Below are 19315 nucleotides of genomic sequence, written 5' to 3' on the forward strand. Positions count from 1 at the left end.
TACAGATTAATTAAAAACCACTGCATGGATTTTTATCATTTTAAGGTAGATTTGTACATACACTGCCAACACACATTAATGTTCAAACAACATGAAAAGTGAACTTTACATCCGATGACCCCTTTAAAGTCATTAAATCAGATTAAATAGAAGAGTATAAAGTATAAATTAAATGCAATATGAAATATGCAACCGTTCAATATGTAAAATGTTTTACTTTTAATATAGTGGGGTAAGTTGTCACAATACCATTGTTTTAACCAACAAATACAACCATATTGTATAAAAATATAACATTTAAAGCATGTGACAACCTGTCCTTTCAATTAAAAATCACTTTAAATCAATTTTTCAAATCAATAAAAAAATAAAAATAAAAAAATCATGATATAGCTGACTATTGCCTAATTGTTTGTCAGTGTAGTTCTGTGTTGTGCAACTCAACAGATACAAAAAATAGCATGAAATGATGAGTTTGGAGTACCTAATTCATAAACCTATACTAATTTAAAGGGATAGTTCACACAAAAAATTCAATTATGTCATTAATTACTCACCCTCATGTTGTTCCAAACCCGTAAGACCTTTGTTCATTTTCAGAACACAAATTAAGATATTTTTGATGAAATCTGAGCTTTCTGGACCCTCCATAGACAGCAACGCAACTGACACATTCAAGGCCTACAAAGGTAGTAAAGACATTGTTAAAATAGTCTATGTGACAGCAGTGGTTCAATGCTATGAAGCTACGAGAATACCTTTTGTATGCAAAGAAAACAAAAATAATGACTTTATTCAATAATAAGAGAGTTTTGAGCAAGGCATTTAAAACCAGTATATAATAGAAATGAGATATAATCCTCGTGACTAATCTCGTTTAGACTCTCATCGGCATTGTGACCTACTGTAATTTATACTGTACACTCATGCAGAGAGAGAAAGAAATACAGTTAAATAAACAAGACTAAAAGAGACCTACAGTGACTGTTGGACTTTGATATAACCCTTTTTTTATTATTCAAGTAGACCATTGAGAGAGAGAGAGCGAGAGAGTACTGTATGTGAGAGATAGAAGCTGATAGGTGCTGAGAGGGTTTTCTTGGGTGGCTGGAAACAAAGACATGCTAATTATTGGCTTGTGAGGAAGCTACAGGAACACAATTCAAGCTTCTCCGGTTCGTTCTACACACACCGCTAATTGCACTGTCAAGTGCAAGTTTCTCATAGGATGCTCTTATATGTCACACGCAAGCACACGCTGACACGTATATATACACATAATATACAGGATAAATATGATGTAAGCCATTTATTTGTGTTGCAAAGCAACGATAATAAGTCGTTTGATAGTAAAGGGCAATAGCCTATCCGTTCTGCTGCTTTCAGCGTCGAGTGAACAGCGTGAAGACGATGTGTCAACAGTGGCCCCTAGCGGATAATGAGAGTAATACACAGAAAGACAACAGAGGAAACGGCTGCCATTGACGAGTTTGAACTGTGAGGAGAGAAGGAAGTTAATACGTAATGAGCTAATAAATTGAGATGAAATCTTGTTTACTTTAAAATTAAAAAGCAACCGTCTAAGCTACTCAAATTTTGACATATCTCTCTCGCAATCTTCAATACGTTAAAAATCCTACGGAAACAACACAGAATCCCTGCTGAAAAAACCAGCATATGCTGGTAGCTATGTTTTGATGCTGGGATGCTGGTTAGGTATGTTTTGGTGCTGGTTTAAGCTGGTCCTTTGCTGGTTTAAGATGGTCCTTAGCTGGTTTATGCTGATCCTTTGCTGGTTTATGCTGATCCTTTGCTGGTTTATGCTGATCCTTTGCTGGTTTATGCTGGTCATGTTGCTGGTCAAAGACCAGCATAAACCAGCAAAGGACCAGCATAAACCAGCTAAGGACCAGCTTAAACCAGCACCAAAACATACCTAACCAGCATCCCAGCATCAAAACATAGCTACCAGCATATGCTGGTTTTTTCAGCAGGGAATGAATTTCCTGTAGTTACATACATTAGTTTTTTTTCCTTCAATACATTCTTGTCAAACAATGGTTTAGACTGAAGCAGCTGAAAGATGAAAGCCATTTGCGCATAATAAAAACAATAATACACTCTTTATTCATCTCCTAATTCTCATCCAATATGTTTAGCGACAGAAATGCATACTATTAATCCTCTATTAATCAAAAACTATCGCAATGAACGACGGTAGCTTAATAAACAATACAATAAAACATGTCTTAATGACAATATAAATGTTTCCACAATGGATAGGAGATATCAGCTCAGTAACAAAAACAACTGAAGTCAATAGCAAGCCATCCAAACAGAAATAAATGTAAGCTATTGTGTGTGCGCGCGTCTATTTCTTGTTTTGACTGTTTGAAAGCAGGTTCATTAGGGGGTTTAAAAAAAACAAAAACGTTTTTTTTTTCCTCACATAAAATGGCATAACTTTAGGAGTCCAGTTTAGGAGAAGGGGGACTAAGCAACGACTGTACATATGTGTTGTTTAGCACCTGCCACAAACACACTTCTGCTCTCCTGTTTTAGCCTGTGTGGCCATTGTCCTGACAGAAAGGGGTATGGAGTGCTTCAGGTGCCAAAAACAGGTGTTTAATAAGAGCGAGAGAGAGACTGAGAGAGAAAGAGGGAGAGAGAAGGTTCTGCTTTAGCCAAATTCAGACTCATTACACAGGACTGAGGGTCTGCAGGTAAGCCACATACATATACTCCTACTTCTCTGTTGTCTGTTAATCTGTTAGCTTAATCAAATTTGGTGTTCATTAGAACTATAGATTGTATTATCTGTTATAATTTTTTACATGAATATCAGGGTTATATAGTATATATAGAATGTATTAAATAGCCTGTCGCATAACAGATGGTTTATAACAGCGCAGCATGTTATATAGAACTCATCGATCAAACAAAAAAGCATTTTACACAAATAGACAACAAGAAAAGAATGAATAAGCAACACAGAGGCTCTCAGACTCTCATAGATTACACTAAATTGTCTGCAACAATATAATATCTAAACCGGACAGTTTAATCATATCAGGGATGAATTATATGTTTGTGTCTTCGAGTCCTCTATAAATCTCTGCTTGTTTATGCACCTTGTCTATTTGGGCATTATATTGATTTTTGCTATCTAAAAGCCTAACTAAAAGCCTCTTGATGTCACTGAAGCGTCTCAGATCCAGGTATTGTGCTTTCTGCAGGCTGATCAGATTTCTGGGGCAGTGTAGTGGAGGTTGCAAACCCCCTGAAGATGTATGGCCTGTATTTGGAAGCGGTGAATGACTACATCAATGAATCATATGGAGAGGACGTATGGAGGCTAATCGAGGCCAGAGCGGAGATCCCGCACCTCAAATTTGTCCGACACCAGATGTACAAGTAAGTCCTGAGAGTGGCATATCTGATAAGTTAAGTGATAGTCATAGACTGCTTCTGGCTAAGTTAACAATGCCGCTGTTTGTTATTCCAGTGATAATCTCATCCTAAGACTGGCAAAGGCTGCTGGAGAGGTTTTGGGAAAAACTCACGATGAGCTGATGTACGCTTTCGGGGTCTACATGGTCAAACGGATAGGAAACTATGGCTATGAGAGGATCTTAAAGGTGATTTTCAAACAAAAACATTAAGCGGCTTGATAGTTTGACATTAATAATAAGAAATGTTGAGCAGAAAATCAGCATATTAGAATGATTTCTTAAAGAACACGAGACAAAAATATTTTGATCGAATAAATCAGATGTGGTGAACATAAGACACTTTTTTCAAAAACAGTTTTTAAAATATCATACTGACCCCAAACGTTTGAAGGGTAGTGCATGACATTTTTCTTTTAGTTTTCTTTATTGGTCTCTCTCAATAGTTAACTGTATAAATGCACACACATTTGACATAGCTTTCAAATCTGTTCTAATATCCCTGTTTCAGGTACTGGGGCGCAATGTACGAGATTTCATCAATGAGCTAGATAACTTGCACGAGTACTTCCGTTTCTCCTTCCCAAAAGTCCAGCCGCCCAGTTTCTGTGTAGAGGAAGAATGTGAAACGAGTCTTACCCTTCACTACCGTTCAACCAGGAAAGGATTCACACAGTTTGTCAAAGGTAAAAGTGCTAATAAGTGTTACATTCTTAGATGCATGTTGTGTGGAGCGTGTAATTAGACCAGCAGCAGGTTTGAAAGTGTGATATTGCTTTTAAACAACAGTTCAATAAACAATAAGTTAATAATATACACTTTATATGGTCAGTTAATGTGTTGCCCTGCCAATGCAAATGTTAAATAAAAGCCAAAGCAAAATTAAAGGGATAGTTCACCCAAAAATAAATTAAAAAAAGAAAAATCTGTCATTAATTACTCACCCTCATGCCGTTCCAAATCCCTAAGATCTTTGTTCATCTTCAAAATACAAATTAAGATATTTCTGATGAAATTTGAGAGCTTTCTGACACTACATAGACAATAATGCAACTAACACGTTCAAGGCCCAGAACGTAGTAAAGACATCAATGGTGGTGGACAGCGACACCGAAGAGAAGTATTGTTAAATAAAGTTGTACTTTTTGTTCTCTTTGTGCACAAAACATATTCTCATAGCTTTGTAAAATTATGGTTGAACCACTGATGTCACATGGACTATTTTAACGATGTCCTTACTACATTTCTGGGCCTTCAACATGTCAGTTGCATTGCTGTCTATGCAAGGTCAGAAAGCTCTTGGATTTCATTAAAGATATCTTAATTTGTATTCTGAAGATGGACGAATGACTTACGGGTTTAGAACGACATGTGGGTGAGGAATTAATGACATTTTCACAAAAATGAATTTTCATTTTTGGGTGATTTAGATTTCATCTCAGAGATGAGTGGTTCAGCGATTCACATACAAGTCACTTGTTTTGTCAGTGTTTTGAACAAATTGGTTGAATGAATGATTCAGTCGCTCATATTAATATTTTTTAACTCAATTAAAATAAATAACTCAGACAGTTGTCTGTCGCCACCTACTGGCCTAACAAAGTAACCTGCAGAAAGAGCCACTGAAAAGTTAAAAACAACCCAGAACTGGGTGAAATATGGACTAATGCAGAAAATGGGTTGCTTTGACTCAGCAATTGGGAAAAATGTTCAACCCAACCTTCTGGGTAGTTTTATTTAACTCAACTATTGCTTAAAAATTACAATATTTCTTGCATGATCCCAAAATAGGTTGTAAATTAACATTTATTATAAGGTGAATAAATAATAATTAAATAAAAAACATTTTTTTTTAATTGCTTATTAATAAATGTTCACCTTTTGATTATTGCTGATGCCTCTAGTAATTATGTGTCTGATTTTTAATTTACAACCTATTTTGGGTTCATTTTAAGCCAGCCATATAGTACTTTTTAAACACTATTTGAGCTGGGTTTGTCCATATTTCATCCATATTAAATAATAATTTCATGTAAGTATTATTATGGGTCAAGTACTAAGATTTCCGCCTACTATCACAACTAATATAATCTACATCCAAAAGCTGTATGATACTTTTTTACTGAGCTTTCCTATATGTACTTATTAAATCTGCTTTACACATCCTTTATTCTTTGAACAATTACCATATTAACAGGATGAGCTTTTTGGTGAACTCTGTATGTGTGCTTTCTAAAACTGTTTGCACATTAAAATTCTTGATGTGCGAGGTAAAATAATGATCTGAAAGTAAAGCTTAGATAAAATGATGTTTGCCAAAATCTTACACAATGAAAGCTGGTCAGTCCAGTGTTTGTAGCCTCAGCCTGTTTAAAATTCATATAGCGTCTGTTGTGACTTCTCTGTAGGGCAGCTCTCTCAGGTGGGCCGACAGTTTTACAACACAGACATCGAGGTGGAGATTCTGTCTAAAGAGGAAACAGAGAAAATGACATATGTGGTAGGATTCCAAACAGACATTTACCTTTCTGTGTACACAAAGCAGCTCTGTTATTCTTTATTTCTCACGTTTCTGATCTTCTCGCTCTCTCTCTGAAGGTCTACAAGATGAATTTTGACAATGCCGCGTTTAAGCACCGTATGCCCCAGCAGAAAACAGCTCCAGGCTATGAGAAACTGCCCATGAAGCGAGGAATCTTTTTTGACATGTTCCCCTTCAGCGTGATATTCCGCAGGGACATGACCATGTATCGGATCGGAGACGGTTTGAAAGAGGTGTTTTCTGATCTGCAGGGCAAAAAGGTCAATGAGGAGTTTACCCTTGTACGACCCATGCTGGAATTCAGTTGGGATAATGTGAGTAAACGGGAGGGTAGGAGAACAGATGCAAAGCCAGATCAGCATGAAAGTAACCAGCAACTTTGAAAAAATGTTTATGCTTTCTTTTCTTGCTCTTGGCATTTATGCCCTGAAAAAGCGTTTTGTTGGTGTGTGCTCTTTCAGATCTACACCCACCTCAACAATGTGTTTGAACTGCTGTCTAAGGCTGTGGTAGAGAGCAAACAGAAGGTCAACATCCCTAAACTCAGCAAGGAAGAACCAGAGGAGAAAGAGGAAAGTGAAAAACCCAAAAAGGAAGAAAGAGGTACAGTGCTTAGAATAATAGTTGCGAGGCCAAAACTGAATCGACAGAATGTTTTTGCAATTTTTAAGCTGATCTTGGGAGAAAATCTGTGGAATTTTGGTCAAATGTGTCAGTACTAAACTCTTATCTTATGTATAATATGATTTGAAGTCAGTGACGTGACGCTAATTTTGTCCTAATCATTTATATATTATTATTATTATTATTATTATTATTATATACATTACAATACATAAAAAAATACTTTTACCTCTGAATAAATAGTTTACATTTTTTTGGAATAAAAAAAAAAACTCTTAAAAAAAACTTAATTGTTTTTATACAAAGAACTATTAAATTAATAACAAATGTAAATAAAGACATTTATAATGTTTCATAAGATTTGTGTTTCAAATAAATGCTATTCTTTTCAACTTCCTTTTCATCAAAGAAATCTAAAAAATGTATTCTTTTTCCACAAAAATATTGAGCAGCACAACTGTTTTCATAATAATTCACTGTTTTGTATAAAAAAATAATAGTATTATAAAATAATTGATAAATAAATAAATAAAAAATAATTGTATAATAAAATAATAAAAAATGTTTCTTGAGCACCAAATCAGCAATCAGAATGATTTCTAAAGGATCATGTGACACTGAAGACTGGAGTAATAGCTTCTGAAAATTCAGCTTTGCCATCACAGGAATAAATTGCATTTTCAAATGTATTTAAATAGAAAACCATTATAAGACTTCTTTCAAAAACATAAAAAAACAATTGTTATACCTCATGACATTTTTAGAGCCATTAAATTTAAACATTTTTTAAAATGGAGATTTTCAAAGCCATATAAAACAAACAAAGAGTGCATTTGTAAGAACTTAATGTGTTTTAAACTAAATTTTGTTAAAAGATTTGCCCATTTCTTTATGAACGCTCTTATGCTACTGTATATGACACTGACCCATGTGTGAATAAATCTTTATGAAAGGTGATGTGAAACCACACTGACCAATCAGATCATCTAAAATCAGAATTTGTGACAGTTCACACCCAAACGTCTTTCCTCTACATAAATTAAAGCAGATAATGTCCTAAAACATCTCACACTGTCTTCTGTCACTGTGCTTCTGCTGTTTTCTCAGACATTAAAGTGATGGAGGAAATGAAGGGGACGGATCAGGAATACAGCAGCGCTCTGACACAGTACAACAGCTCGGCTAATTCTGGAGGAGAGGACATTGAGTTGCTAGCTTTTCAGACTGTCACCGGTTAGACACATTGCAGTAAAGTGATGCTCTGAATGAGCTCCACTGGCATGAAAACAATGAGAAACTTTATCAAGTCAATGAAATTACAATCATTATTTTGTGTTTCAGGAACTAAAATTGATCCAGAAAGTACCTCTAGTTCATCCACATGAATGGAAATCTTTTGTCTATGCAGTGAAAATGAAACTAACTCTCTTGTGTAGGCAAGTGCAGTGAAACCATATTTGAAGACATGCGGGAGCCCCCTAAAAAGCCTCTCCATCTCAAGGGCCAGATGAAGTATGTTCCTCAATGGGACTCCCTCATCTTTCTAGGAACTCCCATGTAAGCCTTTATGATCACACATGTTTTCACCATTGCAGCCTGAGCTAATGGAAAACAGTAGCTTAGTTATTGCCACATGAAACTGACAATCAGGGCTGCCAACTCATTTTAAAGGGACCATATTCTGCACTGTCAAACAATTTTAGTATAATCACAAAGTCCGCTTACAATATTAAAATTCCTTACCCCCCAAAATGTCATTATTTGGTATTAAAAGGCCATTTTCCATTTTCTTTCTCTCTCTCTCTCTCTGACCTCTGAGACTCAAGTGGTTTTGCTTAATGAACCATACTTTACATTGGACATAATCCAATACTGCAGCAAAATGTTAAGTGTTAAGTGAAGCAAACAAAAATGGCAACAATATGCATTTTCTCCTACCTTTAAAGTTTCTAAGATCATTTCTTTTCTCAACTATGCACAATTACATAGTTTGTTGGGGTTTTATTCATTTTCATTAGCATATTTTTCCCCTACTGTCCATGAACCAATCAGAACAGACCTATGGTAGCCAATTTCTGCCAGTGAATAAAAATTTTTAAAAGGTAATTTTTAACTTTTTATCTCACAATTCTGACTTTTTTCTCGGAATTTTGTGAGATATAAACTTGCAATTGTGAGTTATAAGGTCAGAATTGCGTGATATAATTAAATAAAGTTAAAGTCAGAATTGTGACTTTCTTTCCTAGCAATTGTGAGTTTATATCTTACAATTCTGAGGAAAAAAACTAAATTGGGAGATAAATTAGCAATTGTGAGATACAAATTCACATTTGCGAACTTAAAAAGTTTATATCTCGCGATTCTGACTTTATTTCTCGAAATTGTGATAAAGTCAGAATTGTGACTTTATATCTTGCAGTTCTGACTTTATATCTTGCAATTGTGAGTTTATCTCACAATTCTGAGAAAAAAGCAAGATATAAATTCGCAATTGTGAGAAAAAAGTTACAGTTGCAAGATACAAATTCACATTTGCAAGTAAACATCAGAATTGCAAGTTTGTATCTCACAATTCTGACTTTATTTCTCGCAATTGACTTTATATAGCGAAATTCTGAAAAAGTCAGAATTGTGACTTTATCTTGCAATTGCAACTTTGTATCTCGTAATTGTGAGTTTATATGATGCAATTCTGATAAAAAAAAGTCAGAATTGAGAGATATAAATTTGCAGTTGCAAGAAAAAAGTTTATATCATGCCATTCAGAAAAAAAGTCACAATTCCAACTTTATATCACGCAATTGTGAGTTTATATGAATTGTGAGTTTATATCATGCAATTTTGAAAAAAGTCAGAATTGTGACTTTATATTTCTTAATTCCGACTGGCAATTGCGAATTTTGCGAGTTCATGTATCTCACAATTCTGAATTGTGACTTCATATCTCGTAATCGAAAGTTTATATGACGCAATTTTGACTTTATAACTCGCAATTGCGAGTTTATATCTTACAATTCTAAGAAAAAAGTCAGAATTGTGAGTTTATATCTCGCAGTTACGAGTTTATATGAATTGAGAGTTTAAATCATGCAATTTTGAAAAAAGTCAGAATTGTGACTTTATATCTCAAAGTTTAAAGTCTCAGAGTTTATATGACGCAATTACAGGGAAAAAAAGTTGCAATAACATTTTTAATTTTTTATTCAGTGGAAAAACAGGCTTCCATACAGACCTGTAACTTGCCATTCGAAGCCTACTAGTCTATATACACATCCATCTTTTAAAGGAACACTCCACTTTTTTTGAAAATAGGCTCATTGTCCAACTCCCCTGGAGTTAAACAGTTGAGTTTTACTGTTTTCAAATCCATTTAGCTGATCTCCGGGTCTGGCTGTAGCACTTTTAGCATAGCTTAGCATAGATCATTGAATCTGATTAGACAGGCAGCATCTCACTCAAAAATGAACCTAGAAAATCGCAACTTTTCATTTTTCGCCCGTCTTTGTACACGATGTAACTATAGAAGAGTCAAGTTTTAAATAGGAAAAATGTCTAAACTCTTTGGTCATTTTTGAGCAAGATGCTAACGGTCTAATCGGATTCAATGATTTATGCTAAGTTATGCTAAAAATGCTCTCGGAGATTGGCTGAACGGATTCGAAAATGGTAAAACTCAACTGTTTAACTCTAGGGGAGTTGGAAAATGAGCCTATTTTCAAAAAAAGTGGAGTGTTCCTTTAAACTCACTTTCAATAATATGGACCCTTTAAAATGTGTGTACAATTGTCAGATCTGTCTGTATATACACAAAAAAGCTATAAGATTATTTCTAAAAATGCTGAATTCTGCATTAAAACATATTTTCCTTTGTACAGTATTGAGACAGTGGAGGACATGATAAAAATGGGTGTTTACGTCAATGATTTAAACCTGCATGACTCCAGCAGAGAGCTCATCCTGGCAGGAACACAGCAATCAGCCGAGCTGCAACTGGCACTTGACCAGGTATGATTGGCGCACTGATGCCACCGAGCTCAAAATCTAGACGTACAAATACTGTAATCCACCACCATCCTTAAAGAGACACATTTTCTTTCAGTTTATATAAAAGGAGTTATGCAGCAGAATTTCTGGCACGGACTGACTCAAGTCTATTAAGCTGTTTAATAAGCACAGAGTCTCTGGCTGTGGCTATGCATCTAGAAATAACATGCAAATGACAGGCCGAACTCTTACTGTGCCACCTACAGGAGCAGCAGAAGTATGCACAGCTGCAGGAGATCATTAAAAAGCTGGATGAGGAGAAGAAGAGAGGAGACTCCCTGCTGTACGCCATGATCCCCAAAGCGGTGGCGGACAGACTGCGCAAGGGAATCACAGCTCTGGAGACATGTCAGGTACACACCCTCATACAAACCCACCCATTAAACGCACTTATAAAAACACTATTTATATAAATTTCCCTTAATACTGACTAACCATTGTGATTTTAACTATATCAGAAACTCAAGAGACATAATGAAATAGGAAGAAAAGCAGTCTGTTTTTTCCTCTAGTGCTGTCCAATTGTTTTGAAGTGGTGTTCTTGATCTGTTATCTCCCTCCAGGTGTTCCCAGACGTGACCATCCTGTTCAGTGATGTGGTGAAGTTTAATGAGATCTGTATCCACATCACCCCCATGCAGGTGGTGGACATGCTAAATGAGATCTACATCGTTTTTGACACACTCAGCGAGAAGCACAATGTTTATAAGGTAACATAAGTAACTCAAACTAAATCACTTGACATAACAGAATAGCTCCTCATGCATATACTTTGACCTAAAAGACCTTTAAGAGTCCTCCGTTTTGTTTTGTTTTTTTTGTTTTTTTAACAAGAGAGGCACAATATATCAGCACCGTATCATATATGTGGCTATTAGACATTTTTTAACATATTCATATCAGTCAATTATTGATACACCACTGTTCAAAGTTTAGGGTCGGTAAAATATTTTAAAAATGTTTTTGAAACAAGTCCCTTTTGCTTATCATGTTTGATCAAAAATGTAATAAAACCAGTGACATTTTGAAATTGTTTTGATACATTTCTATTTTTAAAATGTAATTTATTCCTGTGATGGCAAAACTTCAGAAATCATTCTAATATGCTAATTTGGTTCTGAAGAAATATCATCTTATTATTTTTTTTTATCAATGCTGAAAACCGTTGTGCTACTTTAATATTTTTGTGGAAACCATGATACATTTTGTTCATGATTTTTGATTAATATTCAAGTCATTAAATATTTTAAATGATTTTACTGTCACTTTTGATCCATTTTTTGTATCTGTGCTAAATAAAAGCATTAATTTCTTAAAAATAAAAAACCTTACTGATCCCACTGAACTTTTGAAAAGTACTATATGTGATATTTACCCAATCTTAAAATGAAGAGGCCTATACATTTATTATACTCTACATTATAAATGTCTTTAATGATTTTAATTAGGGCTGTCACAATTCTCGATTCAAATAACCGGCAAAATACCGGAAATGGTGCATTCCACGTCAATAACTGTTTATCACGATTTAAAAAAAACAAATAAATAAAATAAGTTTAAACCCTCGCTCTGAGTTTACACGTTTTGATGTCCACATATTCAAGAAATTGCAGTAAAAAATAGCCAAATATTAAAGATTAAGTGGACATTTGAAATCATTGTTGAACAGTCAATATTAAACAAGGACTAGATCGCACTGTGACAAATAATCGTCAGGCCATTGGTGCCCTCAGCAGTCATTTGTTACAATGCATAATGTACATTAGTTCTGTTGTTCATAATACATTATGTATTTTAATAATTTTGTTCAATAAAACCATGTTTACTTGCTTTTGATACTTTATTTGAACTAATTATTATTGCATCTTTGCTGTTATTTTGTATGTGTATTTTAAGTCATTTTAAAGGCTTATTGTTTGCTTACGTCTATTTTTATTACCACAAAATAATTAATTCTAATTATCCAATTACTCGATTAATCGTCCGAATAATCGACCGATTACTCAATTACCAAAATAATTAGTGACAGCCCTAATTTTAATATCAACCACCATGAATTGAAAATAATTTTGGATGTAAATACTGGTATACAGAGTATTTTGGATACAAAAACCGGAAAATATCAGCTTAGTGGTATCTGCCAGAATTTTTATATCAGTGCATTCCTATTTTCTACTATTAAATACATCTAATTAGGGTCTTGTAATCTTTACTTTTAATCGTTATTATTAAAGCTTCAGAACTGAGTGAAATGCCAACTAATGTTCTTCCCCACCCAGGTGGAGACCATTAGGGATGCCTACATGGTTGTGGCAGGTGTGCCCAATAAGACCACATTCCATGCCCACCACATCTGTGACATGGCTCTAGACATGTTGAGCTCCATCGATCACCTAAAAGACCCCTCCACTGGGGACAACATCCAGATCCGTGTCGGTGGGTGCACCCGGACTCACACAGCATCACAAAAGCACCTGCAACTCTGACTTTGTCTTCACTTATTTGAAATTTTTCCAGCTAAATGCTTTTGTGCTGGTCTTCACACAGGCATTCACTCTGGAATGGTGGTCGCAGGTGTAGTGGGTCTGAAGATGCCCAGGTATTGTCTGTTCGGAGACACGGTGAACACGGCTTCTCGGATGGAGTCTAATGGCGTGGTGAGACACTTTCTTATGCCGGACTGAGAAAAATGAACAGCCTCTAATAACAAAACAAAACGGTCTCATCATGCAATAGAAAATATTAATGAGTAATTTTAAATTCATTTTAAGGAAAATGCAGTTAATTAAAAAGTTAATTATAATCTCTTGCTTTTGGTGCTGCTAGGGCATGCAAATCCACATCAGTCAGACCACCAAAGACCATCTGGAGCATGAACCATACATCATCGAGGAACGAGGAAAGATTTTTGTTAAGGTACCAGAATACAAAATTGACCCAATCACCTTCTTCAAGGAGAAGTTCACTTCCAGAACAGAAATTTACAGGTAATTTACTCACCCCCTTGTCATCCAAGATGTTTGTCTTTCTTTCTTCGGTCATAAAGAAATTGTTTTTTGAGGAAAACATTTTAGGATTTCTCCCCATATAGTGGACTTCTATGGTGCCCCACAGTTTGAACTTCCAAAATGCAGTTTAAATGCAGCTTTAAAGGGCTCTAAACAATCCCAGCTGAGGAAGAAGGGTCTTATCTAGCGAAACGATCGGTCATTTCCTAAAAAAAATTATCATTTATACTTCTTAACCTCAAACGCTTGTCTTGTCTAGTTCTGCGTGAACTCTGTGTATTCCAGTTCATGACAGTTAGAGTATGTCGAAACAACTTCCATCTCAGTTTGTTCTACAACTTCAAAATCATCCTACATCACTGTTGTGCCTTTGTTTTTGTAAAGGACGTTTGATCTTCTTTGCACGTTCTCTTTGTAAACACTAGGTCGATACTTCTGCAGCCATGTAGGGTGATTTTGAAACTGGAGGAGAAAATGAGATGGGAGTTTTTCGATATACCCTGACTGTCTTGAACCGGAATACACAGAGTTCACGCAGAGCTAGACAAGACAAGCATTTGAGGTTAAAAAGTATATAAACTGTCATTTTTTTAGAAAATAACTGATCGTTTCGCTTGATAAAACCTTTTTTCCTTGGCTGGGATCATTTAGAGCCCTCTGAAGCTGCATTTTGGAAGTTCAAACTCACAGGCACCTTAGAAGTCCATTATACGGAGAGAGATCCTAAAATGTTTTCTTTAAAAACCATAATTTCTACATCTTGGATGACAAGGGGGTGAGTAAATTATCTGTAAATTTAACTCCTTTCACTGCCGATATCAACAATGTTATGCACATTAAAACTTACAAAACTATCTGCACCATTTACACAATCCATTTTTAAAGTTTCTAATGCTTACCAAGGCTGTGGTAAAACAGAAATATAGTGAAATATTATAATAATTTTTAAAACGTAATTTATTCATGTGATGGCAAAGCTGAATTTTCAATAGCCATTACTCCAGTCTTCATGGTCCTTTAGAAATCCTTCTAATAAGCCCAAGAAACATTGTGCTCCTTAATATCGTTGTGGAACCCATGATACTTTTTAATTAATAGAAAGTTTTAAAAGAAAAAATAGCATTTACCTGAAACTGAATTTTCAGTAATTACTGTCATTTTTGATCAATGTAATGCATCCATCCTGAATAAAAGTATTATTCTTTAAGAAAAATGAATTACTGACACCAAACTGTTGAACTGTGTATATGGAGTGTTTTCACGACGCGTCATCAATCAGCCATACTGGCGGCACTGAGCGTAAACAATGCCAGTGAACCAAACAAAATTTGCATATTTTGCTGATTACTACTGCTGAAAATGGTCGATTATTGCCATGTTTTGGCTGTACTAATCATTCGGGCCGGGAAAAACATTTGGAGTGTAAGTTATAACAAATTAAGTAGAAGAGTGCAAAAAAACTGTCTGAGGAACAAAAGGCATTTGTGGTTGGCCAAACTAAACAAGAATTTCCAGGGTTTGTTCTTATGATTTCTGGTCTGGTAGGTGAAATATTAGACTAATATCTTAATATTGCTCATACGTATCTTTACCACCTATTAACTTCAGTTTGTCAAAATATTGCACCCTTTCCTGCTTACTAAGTCCTTCTCTGTGTGATTTAGCAGCTTCCCAACATTTTTTTCGTGGTTTAGACAGCATAAATTAGCCGAACAACGTATTCAGTAGTACATTAAGCATGCAATCCATGCTGTTGCTTGCATCCGGGTATCGCCAGTAACTGACCAAATCGTGATGTAAGTGAAAAGGTCTAAAAAGGTCTTTCAGAGCCACAGTTTATTCTAGTCTTTCATGTAAACCAAATACTTGCCCAAACAAATGTAAATTTGCAACCCACTACATGTGAAATAAAACATTTCTTTGCCATTACTTTTTTAAACTGTTTCATATTATGTCAATGGAAATGATTTTAAATTAAATTCCAAAAAGTGTTATTTATTTCTTCATTTAAAACTTTTAAAATTAAGGAATAAAATTCTGAGTATGAACTCATACATGACTCGTACTGCAAGCAGCTAACATCTTAAAGTGGTGTGAAATCAACTCTACTCTTATTTGATTAAGGGTAAAGGTTATATGAAGACGTACTGGCTGAAAGGAAAGAAAGATCTCTCATTTAAGACTCCAGCAGAGCTCAGATACAGCAACGAGCAGAAAGACTCAGAGGACAGAAGCTCAAATGGGTGAGTTTTGAAAAACACAACACGAAATGACCAGAATTCTAACAGGTGGACAGAACTTAGCAGGTAAAACTGGTTGAGAAGCATAATAGTTGACTAAGAACTTTTGCAAGTCCAAAAGGCCTGGTGGGAACACTAGCATACCAACAAACACAAAACATATGCAGGTAGCTGGTCTTCTTAGCAAGCACTTAATATATGATGACATAACATAAAATGCTTATTTAGTATTCTCTGCAGTTAAAAAATCAAAAATCATTTTGATGCATGAAATATGATTATGTGACTTACCTTCTGTCTTTTTCATTTAGTTCCACTTGCACCAACAGCAAACATTCCCCATCAAACATGAACACCCCCAATGAAGAGCAGGCTGAGGGCAAACCCACTCCCACTGACCTGCCCCCAGACACTCTTCCAGCACTAGAGGGCGCACCAGACCCAAACACATTCACCAATGAATCCCAGGACAAAGAAAAGGTCAAAAAGACAAAGAATAACAAAGGAGGGAAGGCAGAGAACGCTTCTGGTAATGCGCAAGAAAGCACTCCCCCTGCTGGCAGCCAGGAGAATGCGGCTCCAGAGCTAAACAACAAAAAGCACAGTTTCAGAAGCCAGTATTCACGATTACCAGCTAACCTCCCCATGCGAAGCACAGCCTGCAATCTGCTGTGAATAGCCAGGAGAGATTGATAAAATAATATTTATTATATCACAGATAGATCAGATCAGTTCTAGAACTGCATTTGTGGCAGCAAATTCTGGGATTAAATCTGCTGAATAAATGTGAATGAACATAAACCATGTTTTTAATGCAGACTTCATTTAGTTGTGCCATAAAACACAGGTAACTAAACTGCATGAATCACCATTTGACAAAATAAAAGAGGACAGCCGAAGCCTGGGTCAAACAGATTTAGTTGAACAGAAAGTGCAGTTCGGCTGTTACAGTACTTCCTCTTTTAAGAGCTTTAAATAACTGCATTTGAATGTTTTATTAATATTAACACATGTGATATGTTCAAATCTATCTGTATTGAGTATATTAGCATGTACAGTTACACCATTTTTGTTAAACTTTAGAGAGGTTCATGTGCTCAATCCCTGTATTCATTCAGTACTGTGAAAAACAGAGTTTGTACCTCTTATATGTTAAATGAGATTGTTTACAGCTGACGTTTGTGCACTGTAATATTGCTGTGAACACACACTTTGTTCAAGTATGAGCGAATACATCAGATAAAACCAAGTGACCTAAATAAAACATGTGAACGCACGCACACCCAAAGATATACACCTACATTTAGACAGGCCTGCACACATATATAAACACAGATATGCGAGATAAACCACGAAACAAAGGCTATCATGACATACTTGCCACAAACTATTTCTGTCTCTTAAGCCATGCATAAATCGCTAATATTACTTCAGACTCTGCTTAGAGACAAAAAGGAAGAACATAAATGATATGTCAAGAAAATGTAACAAAAATCTGGAAATGTAAAAGAGGCTCCTGTTTTTTTACCAGATTAAGGCAGTCATGACATTTACATTATCACAAATATCGCAAAATACATTACAGCGGTAGCTAACAGGATATTCATTGCTTTATCATCTGAAACACATTACACACTTGCACACACACAACATGTCAGATATCATTCAGTGATAAAGAGGAAGCCATCAGGAAACCACTTAAGCGACACTTCCTGTCTGTTGTCGTGGAGACAAGCTTAATTCTTACTTTGCCTGAACGCTCTTAGCTTTGGAGAAAAACACAAATGTCATGTTTTCAATTTCAGTCTCATATAAATAGAGAAAACTGTTGTAACTTGAGATTTCAGCCGAGGTGATGGATCTAAGAGATACTACGGATTGTAAACATAACTTTCACAAATCAAGCCAGATGCATCCATTCCTTTTGTAGTCTTTATGCATTAGGGCTTAGGTCCAGATGGTTTCCATTCAGATAGCAGACAGATAAGCAGCCGTTTGTACTATTAGGCACTTTTAATGCACAGACATTAGCCCTGAGGGTGATTTTCTATTACACAGGACCGATTCATTGTACAGCAATTTCTAATGCTAGTGACTAAACAATGAAGATTTAGAAAAGGGCAAATAAAGTGCTGTTATCACCCAGCTTTCCATCAATGACAGACTTCACTTCTTTGTTTGTGTTTACAGGCTGTATTTGCATAGTGTTTGGAGGTTAGACCACTCTCATGAAAAGGAAAATATAACATAATTGCCTGCCTAAGAACATCATTTTTAGCCTTGTTGACTTTTAGAATTAAACCCTAATATACATTTTCACTATTTTAATTTGTCAAATAACAATATATTAAGATACATGAATCACTAGAGACTTTTAAGAATACAAACTCATGAAAAAACAACTTTTATAAGAGGGGAAAAACATCCAGTAAACAAAGACGATTATCAAAGCTTTAAAATGTCGTGTTATTAGGGTTTGTTTACGTATGTTAATACATGTCAAACAATTAAAGTCTAGGACAGTGACAACCGCGTTTACTTAGGCAATGTTCACACAGCTGCAAAATGTGGTTGTCAATCATGTATTTGAGTCCTTAATGTTCTTACTTTCACAAACAGTACGGTTATTTATGGCACGACAACCACATTCTGTAACCAAACTTACACCCGAAAATATTCAGGACTCACAACCGCATTCTCGGAAAATGCGCGCTGTGTGAACGGGACTGGACTGTTCGCGCAAATCATTCGTGATCCAGCTTTACCTACAGCAGAAGTGAGTATAAGGGTTTTTTTCTGAATCTCTGCAATCACCCTTCCTAATAACATGCTAGTTAGCAAGTTTCACAGCTAAACGCGCTAAATGTGGCTAAAGTAAACAATCTCTCAGAGCAGCACGCCACTCCGCAGAGAGAAGAGAGGGGCGGGGCGAGCAGAGCTCATTTGCATTTAATGGCACAATCCCTCAGAATGAGATGATTTTTGCAGAACTCATTTTGACAAGGTAAAAAGGGTGTTGTTTTACACAACCATTGAGAATTTTTAACCAAAGTATATTATAGACTTTTTATTAAGACACTAAAGCAAGGGTGGCAAACTCAGATCCTGGAGAGCCGCAGCCCTGCAGAGTTCAGCTCCAACCCTAATAAAATCTTACCTGCCTGTAGCTTCCTAGTAACCCATCAGACCTTGATTAGCTTGTTCAGGTGTGTTTAATTATGGTTAAAGCAAAACTCTGCAGGGCTGCGGCTCTCTGGGACTGACGTTCTCCACCCCTGCTTTAGAGTCTTAATGAAAAGTGTATAATATCCTTTGATTAAAAATTTGGCCACTTGTGGAAAATGGGCATCCGATGACCCCTTTAATACAGTTACATTCACACACAGTATGGTTATTTCAGATGTGACA

At 35.7% G+C, this 19315-nt stretch overlaps 1 protein-coding gene and 1 long non-coding RNA gene across 2 annotated transcripts in view; one reads left to right on the forward strand and one right to left on the reverse strand.

Moving 5' to 3' along the window:
• The window catches only part of LOC127178513 (uncharacterized), a 30566-nt gene extending 14228 nt beyond the window's left edge, over nt 1-16338 (reverse strand). The window contains exons 1-3 of the long non-coding RNA XR_007829407.1: nt 16199-16338; nt 6018-6236; nt 5777-5917 (exon numbers count right to left, since the gene is read on the reverse strand). This is a non-coding gene — a long non-coding RNA (uncharacterized LOC127178513). The remainder of the gene's footprint in view (nt 1-5776; nt 5918-6017; nt 6237-16198) is intronic.
• Nucleotides 1469-18562, forward strand: LOC127178504 (soluble guanylate cyclase 88E). Its single transcript, XM_051131417.1, has 18 exons — nt 1469-1521; nt 2563-2723; nt 3237-3414; nt 3506-3638; nt 3961-4135; nt 5858-5949; nt 6048-6305; nt 6453-6594; nt 7723-7848; nt 8052-8172; nt 10491-10620; nt 10866-11012; nt 11223-11369; nt 12939-13095; nt 13207-13316; nt 13486-13575; nt 15792-15910; nt 16219-18562. Exons 3-18 carry the CDS (start codon nt 3287-3289, stop codon nt 16580-16582), a joined length of 2439 nt encoding a protein of 812 aa, XP_050987374.1. The 5' UTR covers nt 1469-1521; nt 2563-2723; nt 3237-3286; the 3' UTR covers nt 16583-18562.
• The last annotated feature ends 753 nt before the right edge of the window (nt 18563-19315 follow it).

The sequence above is a fragment of the Labeo rohita genome, chromosome 16 (assembly GCF_022985175.1).
Source record: "Labeo rohita strain BAU-BD-2019 chromosome 16, IGBB_LRoh.1.0, whole genome shotgun sequence".
In the NCBI taxonomy this organism is placed as follows: domain Eukaryota; kingdom Metazoa; phylum Chordata; class Actinopteri; order Cypriniformes; family Cyprinidae; genus Labeo; species Labeo rohita.